The sequence below is a fragment of the Neopsephotus bourkii genome, unplaced genomic scaffold, assembly GCF_033783945.1.
Source record: "Neopsephotus bourkii isolate Nb327-2 ecotype Australia unplaced genomic scaffold, CSIRO-AGI_Nbou_v1 NB_1139, whole genome shotgun sequence".
Taxonomy (NCBI): domain Eukaryota; kingdom Metazoa; phylum Chordata; class Aves; order Psittaciformes; family Psittacidae; genus Neopsephotus; species Neopsephotus bourkii.
In genome coordinates this window covers 4,756,863-4,767,570 of record NW_026901625.1, presented here as the reverse complement: position 1 = coordinate 4,767,570, position 10,708 = coordinate 4,756,863, and the positions used below count along the sequence as shown (strand labels likewise).

Sequence of the window (10,708 nt, the reverse complement as noted above, 5' to 3'; positions counted from 1 at the left end):
TAATACTTGGAAACACAGGATTTCAAGGATTTCAAGGCTATTTAAAGAACTTCAGCTGACACAGGGTGATTCGAAGAAAACTCCAGGAACAAACTTGCCAACGAAGTTTCCAAGCTGACAAGCAGGTATTCTTCATTGCAGAACTGGGAGACACAGGGAGAGCTCCTCCTAACGTGTCCCCCAGTTGCCACACAAGCCATCCTTATATAGTCCCTGGGCATACATACATATTCATGAGGCTACGGATGGATTACATCAGTTCCCTGCATGCGTACAGAATTGTGGTGGTGGTCTCTGAGGGTCCTTTACTTCTTCCAACGATCTTCATCACTTCTGGCAGCCTTTGAAGCACACGCAGTAGATGCTCATACCAGTTGAATTGGTTCGTTAGCACCAGACATAATAATCCTCCTATCCTCCTACTTATCAGTTAGTTTAACTGCAGCCCATCCTGGACACCTGTGGTTCCCAGATACTCCTTATCCCTGTGTCCTGTTCTTCTAGACTGTTCTTCTTAAAAGTATGTTAACTATAAGGATTTATCTTGTGAGAATTCTCAGTATGTTCTCTAGCTGTACTCTATTTTTTTTCTGTGTATCATGCACCTCAATAATTTTCCATTGCTACTGTTACAAAGCCATCAAACTTACCATTACTTAAAACTAATTCTATATTCCATTTTGTGATTTTATGCCCCTTTGTCTCAAGGGGAAGTCACATAAAACTGGAAGCAGAGCGTGGTGCTCGCAGTGAGGCTGTGACTGTTGGAGCAGGATGGAGGGACCTGTCAGGGACTCTCCATGGTGTGGATTAAAAGATAAACCCTTTTGCAGCTGCCTCCACTGGTGGGCTGCCGGAGGGCCAGGCCTAGCTCACACTAGAAGATTACAGTGGTCCATCCTGCCCACCAAATCCATTAATCCTGTCTCGCTAAACCTTTCTAAATCAATTTATTAATAAAGAGTTAACATCTTCCCCTGGCATTTTGTGATTGACTTGGCTTTCATTTTGGAAAAAAACCAAGCAAAAAGAGCTCTGAGCTTGATGAAGGTCACTTTGTTAAAAATAACTGCGTTACATCTCGTCACTGATTTCACGCTGAAGTGTCTTCATTAGTCGATGCCTTTGCAGGAAGGTGAATGAAGGCAGAGCCCTTCCCAGCCAGTTCAGCAGCTCCCTGTGTGCTGGATGCTTCCCGTGCCACAGAAAGGAGAGGAGCTTTACTCCTTTACTTTACACATTGGATCAGTGATGGCGTGGCAGGAACCCAGCAGGGACCAGCCTCCAGCTGCTCCAGCCCTGAAGATGTCAGCACCAGACCCATCCCTCCTATACCAGCACCAGGAGAAGCCACCAGCCTCCTGGAGCAGCCTGTGCATCCCTGACCAGAGCTGGCAGGATCCCCATGTGGGGTGAGAGCCTGGCTCCTGGGCAGGAGGAGCAGGAGTCCCGCTGAGGCTCACTGGGAACGGGAACAGAGGAAGAAGAACAGATTTTAATGAGGAAACGTGCAGTGAAGGAGGCAGCAGCGAGGTCCTGCCAAGGAGTGCCCTGGCTGCACTAGGCCTCGGCCACCTCCAAGCCCAGGATCTTCTTGACGTAGTTCTGGACGTTGACATGGAGCTGGGGAGCCGTAGCAGAGAAGGTCTCCATGGCCAGGGCCCGGGCTGCCTCCGACCCAGCCCACATGGCACGGTAGAGGGGCAGGGTGTACTTCTGCTTCCCCTGCGGAGACAGAGCAAGGGTCACAGCCCAACCTCCTCCCTGGCTCCAGCGGGGTGAAGCCCCTGGAGCCCCACATCTCCCCTCCCAGGGCACAGCACCCCCAGCAGCGCCTGCTCTTGACCAGAGAGAGAACACAGAGGAATGGGTACCCCCCATGTGCTGGGGGTTGGAACTGGATGAGCTTTAAGGTCCTTTAACACAAACCAATCTGTTGCTCTATCAATAGCAAGAGCCAACCCCCGGCCATCTGGCACTGAAGGTCCTGTGCCCAGTGCCCGTCTCTGCCCCAGTGCACGCTGCCGGGCACAGCCACCACTGCCCAGGGACAAACCTGGCTCTGGAGGAAGTCCTTGACCTTGCTGTACTCAGCCTCAAGGTCGTTCCTGAGGATTATCTGGCACCAGCGGAGTCGCAGCTCGGCATTCTGGGACCTGGAGATCTTTGGGTACATCTTGCTCAGCCTTTCCACATTGCCTGCAAGAAGGGGATGCTCACCATTCACATAGCAGCTTTTGCCTTGCTCCTACTGCGAGGAGACCCAGCGAGCCCATCCCGGCTGTGCTGCAAACCCTCTGGGATGTCCCTGTACATCTCAGGGACATGCTTCCCTGGCTTTCCTTTCCCTAACCCTGGACACCAGGAACCACACTGCTGGACTGTCGTGGAGACAGCCACACACGTGGTCTCACATCCCTGGCCACCTGGCCATGTCACCCCGTGTCCCCTCTGGGCAGCAGAGCCCCGGGGGATGCGCTGGCCCTCACCTTGTGGCAGGGGGGATTTCTGCAGGACCTGGTCCAGGAAGTAGACCAGCTGGTACGTCCTCCAGGCCGTGATGTCCACGCCTTCAATCGCCTCCATGTCCAAGCCATCGGCTGCCCAGAGCAACGCCAGCTCCTCTGCCGGCTTCATCAGCGCATCCCCAGGTGAGAGGTCGGGCAGGAAGGGGGGCCAGCCCGGCGTGTCCAACCAGCGGCTGAACTCGAAGCCTGCAGGGAAGCAGGGAGGGAGAGCTGAGCCCAAGCTGCCTCCTCTGAGGGCATCCCCAGCACCAGCAAACCTGCCCGGGGACAGGAAAAGGCCAGGACAAGGCAGTTGTCTCCAGTGAGATACACAAACCAACATGCACACGGTCTGAGGGACACGCAGTGCCTCTGACACCCATGGGTGTTGGTTTGCAAAGCAGAGCCCAGTCCCCTGGCCAGGAAGGCACTGACCTGGGATGGAGTCCACGCCTTTCTCCTTCAGCTCCGGGAAGTACTCAAGGAAGAAACCGAGGGCATCGTCTGCTGTGATGCTCTGGAACTTGAACCGGTTCACGTAGGCCTGTGGGATGGCCAGGGCATGATGCTGCATGCGCTCGTCCCAGCAGTGCTGCTCCATCTCATGGGGGTTTAGCCTTGCTGAGCCCACGCCAGCCCCTGTACCCCCCAGGACACCTCTGGGCATTGCCACCAGCTACCATGGGCATGGAGCCAAGCTCTGCCCTCACCTCAACCCCCCATGAACATCTCTCATCTCCTCTTCCTCTCCCCAGCAGTCCCGTCCAGCCCATCCTTCCCACAGTCTCACTGCTCGCACTAAAGGGTTTCATGTGACTTGGCACCTCCTTGTACCGACCTGCAGGAAGGCATCAAACTTGCTCTGGTCCCCCACCAGATGCGCCAGGTAGCTCACGAAGCAGAACCCCTTCTCATAGGGTGTTTCGTTGTATGTGTCCTCAGGATTGATACCTAGAGCAAGGGAAAGCCCTCAGGAATCTACATAGGAAACAACCCTCAGGTGCTGAGATTTCTGCTTCCTGCACTGCCATCATATCCCTCCTGGAGCCATCGCCCCCCTTGGGCCCCAGCACTGGCTGTACTGCAGGCAGGAAGCCCCATAGCAGCAGGGCTACCCCTGGCCCCACACCTCGCTCCCACAGACCTGGCTCAATGACCACCCGCAGCTTGTTGAGCGGATGGTCCTCCCCGGTGTTGTCCATGTGCTGGCGCAGGAGGGCCCTTCCCGTCGCCGCCTCCAGGCACGTGTACGCCAAACCTGGGCAGGGACAAGAGGCAGGCGTTTGGAGACCCCAACCAGAGCCCTGTGGGCTGCGAGCCCAATGGGAGGGAAACGGTGCCAGCGCACGAGCTGGGAGAGGAGGAGAAGGACGGGGCCGTGGTGAGGCCACGCACCATAGACCTCGGTGGAAATGCGCCTCTGGGCGTACATTGTGAAGCCCTCGTTGAGCCAAAACTCGCCCCAGGAGGCGTTGGTGACCAGGTTGCCAAACCAGCTGTGGGAGATCTCGTGGATGATGACATCGGCCAGGGAGCGGTCCCCGGCCAGCAGGCACGGCGTCACGAAGGTGAGGCACGGGTTCTCCATCCCACCGAACGGGAAGGAGGGCGGCATGAACAGGATGTCGTACCTGCCGGGAGGGGGAACGGACTGGTCAGACCCACCTCTTCCTGCGGATGCAATGGGATGATGGAGCGATGCTCCGGGAACAAGGTCCTTTGGGGGCAAAGCCATACCTGCCCCAAACGTAAGGTCCAAAGAGCTTCTCTCCAACCGCCAGGAACTCCTCGATCACCCCATCATACTCCTTCTTCGCAGCCTCGATCAGGCAGGGCTCGGCCCAGACACGGCTCCTGGCCAAGTGTGTAGAGAAGAACTCATAACCATTGGTGGACTTTCACCCTATTGCTTCCTCAGCCAAAGCCCACATGTGTTTGTTCCACAGCAAAGTAACAGCTGATAAAGGAAGCTCATGAGACTGATTGATAGTGCAGCCTGCTCTGATTTCTTTCCTTGTCTGAAAGTCAAAGGGCTTTTATATAGTGGCTGTGACAGCTGGAACCTGAACAAACCCCTGGCCCTGGAGAGATGTGGGGCCTCTGAATGGGGATGGCTCTCACCACCATGCACAGGGTTGAAACAGAGCCAGGGATCCCCTGGGAGCTGAGGGGACCGGCACCGAGAGCAAGGAGCATCCCCCCCCATCAGAGCTGGGCTCTGGGGATGCAGCATTGAGTCAATGAGCTCAGTACAGTGCCTTGTACCTTGGGCCCACGTCAGCAGCCACAATGTCCCCAACGGCCAGAGCGATCAGGTAGGAGGGGATCGGCTGGGACATCTTGAAGACGAAGGTGTTGTCTTCCTTCTTCTCCCAGCTTGTGGCACTCATCACAGCCACGAAACCCTCAGGGACCTGGCCATGGAGATAAATACACCTATTACATCCACGATGTATGGAGTGGGATATCAGCTAACCCACCTGGGGACACTGCGATGTCTGCTGCAGGATGCGTCTCAGCACGCTGAAGGTGGCCAGGTCTGGGGCACTGCAGGTTTTGGTGGGCAGAGCAGAGCAGCAATGCCCTGAGCTCCAACTCGGGATCGCAGCTGCATCCCTGCAGCGGCATCGCTCAGCTCTGGGGCTCAAACACCATTTGGGTGCAATTGGTCCCCCCACTCAGCTCGTCCTTGTTACCCTCCCACTGCTACACACACCAAGAGCAGATGTCCTGCTGCCCTCAGGCTGCTATGGGGCAAACCCAGGGGTCTCTGTGGCAGTTAGAGGAATTAGACAAATGGCAGTGTTCAAGGCCAGGTTGGACACAGGGGCTTGGAGCAAGCTGCTCCAATGGAAGGTGTCCCTGCCCATGGCAGGGGTTGGAGCTGGAGGAGCTTTAAGCTCCCTTCCAACCCAAACCATCCCGTGATCCTGTGATGCTGTGAAATGCAGCAGCAGAGGAGAGCAGAGCGGTTTACACGGAGTTGATCCTGGCTGGCATTTGGGCATCAAGCACCGAGTATTTCAACCACCTCCTGCTGTGAGAGGAGAACTTGTGGTGGGACAGCAGCACGTGTGCCTGCTTGCAGCCATTGCGTGGGGCATGTGCTGGGGGGAGCAGCACGAGGCCTGCTGGGATCAGCTTGTGTTCCTCTGGAGAGGCACACAGCAGGAAAACAGGAGCCTGCATGAATGATTTCTTGGTGCCTTCCCTACTGCGTGCCGGTGCCAGAGGACTTGAGAGCGTGCTGAGCAGCACGGGCGGTGAGGTGATGCTGCAGGGATTCAGCGCATCCCAACAGGCTCCCATGTGAGTAAGGCTGAGGGTGGGCTCAGCTCCGCTGGGTGTGGGTGCACCCCGGGGCGCCTCTTACCTTCACGGTGGCCGAGTAGGTGCATTTGACGGACGGGGTGTCAAAGCAGGGGAAGAAGGACCTGTTGAGGACAGCCTGGCCTTGGGTGTACATGAAGGGCTTCTGCTTCCCTGCCGTCTGCTCGGGCGCCAGCCAGCACACCTATGGGCAGAGCAGAGGCCACGGTGAGGGGCTCACCCCGGGGCGCTCCCTGCCCGAGGGGAAGAAGGGTGCCCCCCCCGCTTCACCCCGCTCACCCCGGGCCCTTCTCCCGCTTCGTAGTCGATGTGCAGCGAGAGGCGCTGCTCGCCGCGGGGCACGGTGATGAGCAGCGCCTGCCCGAAGCTGGCGAAGGGCTCGGTGCGCACGGGCAGCGGCTGCAGCGCGGCCGGGGGGGGATCCCCATGGCCGGGGTCCCCATGGGGGGGCAGCAGCGCCGCTCCCAGCACGGTCACGCTGCGGTGCGTGTCGAGCCGCAGCACCCGCTCCTCCTCGTCCCCCTCCGCGCCGCCGCCGCCGGGCGCGCGCACCAGCTCGAGCCGCGCGCTCCCGCGCAGCCGCCCCGCGCCCGCGCCCGCGAAGGCCACGCGCAGGGACAGGTGCAGGTGCCGCAGCGACCACGCGCCCGCGCTGCTGGCCGAGGCCGCGTCACCGCCGCGCGCCGCCATCGCTGCGGGGGCGGGGCCACATGGAGAGGGGCGGGGTTACTGCGGGGAGGGGGCGGGGCCGGGGAGGGGGAGGTCCATTCGGGAAGGGAAAGCGGGGGGGTCCATGGGGGAGACTCAGGGGGGATGAGGGATGAGGGGGGAGGCGGGCACATGGAGGAGGGAACCCGGGGGGGGTCCGGACGGAGAGATCTGGGGGGAGACCCATGGGGGATCCATTCGGGAGACCCAGTGTAGGGTCCGGGGGGGGAATCCATGGGAATCCATGGGGGGCGTCCGGGAGGGATGCGGGGCAGAAGGTCCTGGGGCGGGGAATGTGTGTGTGTGTGTGTGTAATCCAGCGGGATCAGGGAGGGAAACTGAGGGATCTGTATGGAAAACCCATAAGCGATCGGGGAGGAGGGGTGTCGAATCCATGGGTCATCCATGGGAACCCATGAGGGACATCCAAGAGGGATCCGGGGGATGTGGATACAGCCCCATGGGGGAGACCTGTGGAGGATGCGGCGGGGGATCCCCCTGGGGAGACCCGGGAGGGCTCCGGGTGAGGGGAACCCATGGGGGGCATTGAGGGGGATCCGGGGGCTCCGCGTCCCGGCAGCGGCACCGGGGGCCGGGCGGGGCCGTGTCCCGGGGGCCGGGCCCGGGCCTGCGCGACTCCTCCCCGGGGCCGGCCCGGGCAGCGCGGGGTCCCTCGGCCGCGGGGGAACGGGGCGCAGCGAGCGGTGAGTGCGGACGGGAGAGGGGCGGTGGCACCGGGGGGGGGGGGGGTGTGCGAGGGGGACGACGGGGAGGGGAGAGGACACAGGGGTGCGGGGGTCGTGGTGCGGGGAGCGGCGGTGGCAGCGGCCGGGGGTGACCGCAGCCGCTGCAGGGACTGGCACCGGCTCACACCCGGGGCAGCCCCCGTGCTCTGTACCCCACAGTGTCCCCATCTCCCTATAGGGACCTTGCCTCAGCAGTGGGACCCACAGGGAGGACCAGAGGGCAAACTCCTGTGTCCCGGTGCCCCCCCCGGTGTCCCCTGGATCCCCATCCCTGGTTGGGGGGGGAGCTGGAGGTGGCAGCCGGGGCTGCCTGTTCCTGCCTTGCATCCCCAGTGACACGGGTGACGTGGGGAAACTGAGGCACGGCAGCGGCTGAAATGGGTGCTGGCTCCCCAGGGAGCATGAGTTGTGCTGCCCCACATCTCCCCTCTGCAGGCGGAGCAGCTCGTGGTGTCTGAGCCCCGTTTTGAGCATGGGAAGATGCTGGAGGGGCACCTGTGGGTGCTCCACGGGTGGGGACTTTGGGGTTTCAGTGCTGTTTCCACTGGTAGCAAAGGGGCCTGGTGGGTTCTCAGCCACCCTGGGGGATGCTCTGACACCGCAGGGATGCTCGGCCATGCTCAGATGCAGGGATGCCTGAGCTCCCCACGTCCCATGTGTTGGTGCATGGTGGGGTTGGAGCCCCTCAAACAGGGTTCTGTGCCTGGGGAAGCTGAGTCAGGAAATCCCGGTTGTCCCGGCCGGATCCTGGCTGAGTCATTTGCAGGAGCTGAGTAACTGCCCTCCATGGATGGACAAGAGCTGCCTGCTCTGCCTGCTCTGCACACCTCGTGCCTCAGTTTCCCCACAATGCAGCACATCCCTGGCATAGGGAGCCTGCTCCTGAGGGACCAGGGTGGGCCTGAATGGGGTGGGATGGGGAGTGTGGGGCTGGGTGATGGGAATGATGTCCCTGAGGCAGGATTTGGGCCTCTTCCTTCCACTGAGGGGGTCTCTAGGCTGAGTGTTGGTGTGTGGGGAGGGGGACGGGGACCGGGAGAGGGATGAGGATGAGGATTGGGATGAGATGGGGTTAGAATTGGGGGTGAAGACAGGAACAAGGATGGGGATGGGGACAAGCTTTGGGATGAGATGGGAATGAGACTTGAAATGGGAATGGGACGGGGTGTGAACGGGGCCAGAGATTGCGCTGGGATGGGGTCAGGGATGAGGCTGGCGGTGGCTGGAGCAGGGCTTGGGGCACAGGAGGGGACGCCGTGGGGCAGGAATGGGGCGGCCTGGCCGGGCGCAGGTTATAAATAGCCCTCGGAGACGCGAGGCTCTTTCCTGCTGCCCTCCCTGCGCTGCAGCCCCATGGACAGGAAAAAGGTGTTTCCGCTGTGGACGGGAGCGGGGCCCGGATGGGGACACGGGGAGAGGCCATGGGCAGATGGGGGGGGGGGTGCAGGTGACACCCCCGGGCTCTGGTGCTGGGGGTGCAGCCTCTGGGCCGGGCTGGAGCCGTGGTGGGGCCGGGACGTGGTGCCCTGTCCTGTGCCCGTTGCCCCCGCATGCCCCGGGGCCGTGTTCCTGCTTCCTGCCTGGAGCAGGATCCGAGTGGAGCCGGGGGGGGGAGCGGGGTCCCTCGCGGTGACTCCGACCTCGCACTGCTGCGGGATGTCCCCTCACTGCCCCTGGGGAGGTCCGACCCCAGCAAAGGGACTGGGGACACCCTATGGGATGGGGGTCCCTTGGGATCCCTTGCTGGGAAGCTCCCTTTGTCCTCCCACAGCTCTTTGTACCCCCCGCAGGGGAGCAGTGACAGGGATGTGTCCCCAGGGATGGGGTGGCTGGGACCACCCCCCCCCCGTGTCCCCAGCCTGGGCAGGCTCCGGTGGCTTCCCTGCTGTGTTTGCTGCCACAGCCTGAGCCCTGCTCCTTAGCAAGGGGCCTCTAACGAGCTTTGCGTGGCCGTGCCGTGGGTCTGGGCAGTGCTGTGGGCATGGGCGCTGCTGCCGGATTAACTGCCTGGATTAGGGGATGCTCAGCGGGAGGGGGCCCGGCGCCAGCCACTGCCATGGGAAGTGACAGAAACTGCGGGGTTTTCCTTAACCAGCGGCTGCGGGAGCTGCCTCCAACGCTGCCTGGATTGGGCCACAGCGGGGATGGAGCTGGGAACCCGGGTGCTGCCCTGTAGGCATCAGGGGTTGGGGTGCTCCAAGGCATCGCATGGGGAGGGGGCAGGTGGGGACAAGCCACCCATCCCCAGGGCCAGCCGGGGCTGTGGGACTGGTGTCCTGGCATCCCCTCACTGCCAGGATGTGGGAATCGGGCTGTGAAGGTCTCGGCTCTGCTGAGGGAAGTGGGTTTAGGACGGGAGCCAGCACTCGAGTTAATGCCTCCCACTATGGATCCAATGGGTTCCCTGCGGAGGGGAGGAGGTGGGAGATGCGGGAGGTGGGTTTGTGCTCGTCCCCCCACCCTCATCCTCAGCTCCCAATGGACACGGCCGTGGAGCCTGTGTGGATGCGGCTGAGCACTGGCACCACCAGCAGTGGAAACTGCCCCTGCCCGGGGCCGGGCGAGAGCTCCCCGGGTCCTGGCTTCTCCTCCACCCCTTCTGGATGGGGAGGGTGCAGCATGGGGGGGGCAGGAGTGCTGCCTTCCTCGTATGGGCTGCTCGCTGCAGGATGCTCAAGGGATGCTTGAGGGACACTAAAGGGATGCTCAAAGGATGCTCGAGGGATGCTTGCTCAAGGGATGCTAAAGGGATGCTCAGGCTCTCCTCTGGGTGTGATGGCCCCACGTTGGCTCTGTTATCTGCACCCCTTGGAGGTGGAAGGTTCGATTTCAGCTGTACGAGGATGGTGGAACCGGAGCTGCTGCCTGCTCTGGGGCTGATGGGGCGGTGCTGGGGTCGGGGTGGTGTTGCCACCCCTGCCTGCCTCTCTTCCAGCCACACGTGTAAGCGGCCATCCCCGGCTCTTTGGGGATGCTGGCATCAGGAACGCGCTTGGGGTTGTTCTGCTGAGCCCCAGGGTCACTGTCACTGGAAGCCGGCAGCGGTGGGGGGGGGCACAGGCAGTGCTGCAGCCCCCAGGGCCTCAGCAGGGAGCTGTTTGCCAGCAGCTGCTGTGGATTTGCAGCTCACTGGAAAATCCACTCATCCCATTAAGGGCTCCCGGTGGCTTTTGCTTTCCATTGCAGATACCCGGTTGTCCCAAGGGAACAGCCCTGGGGTGCTACCGGGGCTCTACCAGGAGGAGTCCTGGCTTCAAATCAGTTGTACGAGGGATTATTGGGCTGAGAGGAGGGAGATTCACCCCACTTGCCCAGGTAAGGCCTGGCAGGGGCACTGGGAATAGCCCATACGGGGGGGGGTCAGTTGGGAATTGCAGCTGGGAGTTGCTTTTCCCTCACCTGGTTCATTGCCCGGAG

General features: G+C 61.4%; 2 protein-coding genes across 2 annotated transcripts in view; one reads left to right on the top strand and one right to left on the bottom strand.

Moving 5' to 3' along the window:
- Positions 1-1,475: 1,475 nt before the first annotated feature.
- RNPEP (arginyl aminopeptidase) lies at positions 1,476-6,527 on the bottom strand. Its single transcript, XM_061363109.1, has 11 exons — positions 6,117-6,527; positions 5,881-6,021; positions 4,773-4,921; positions 4,245-4,361; positions 3,903-4,138; positions 3,652-3,765; positions 3,346-3,458; positions 2,943-3,051; positions 2,490-2,714; positions 2,057-2,199; positions 1,476-1,725 (listed from the first exon to the last, which is right to left on the bottom strand). The coding sequence occupies exons 1-11, from the start codon at positions 6,525-6,527 to the stop codon at positions 1,561-1,563; spliced, it is 1,923 nt and encodes a 640-aa protein (XP_061219093.1). The 3' UTR covers positions 1,476-1,560.
- A 677-nt stretch (positions 6,528-7,204) lies between these two features.
- The window catches only part of NAV1 (neuron navigator 1), a 56,876-nt gene continuing 53,372 nt past the window's right edge, over positions 7,205-10,708 (top strand). Inside the window, exon 1 of the mRNA XM_061362756.1 lies at positions 7,205-7,249. The gene's annotated coding sequence lies outside the window, so the exon portion shown is untranslated. The remainder of the gene's footprint in view (positions 7,250-10,708) is intronic.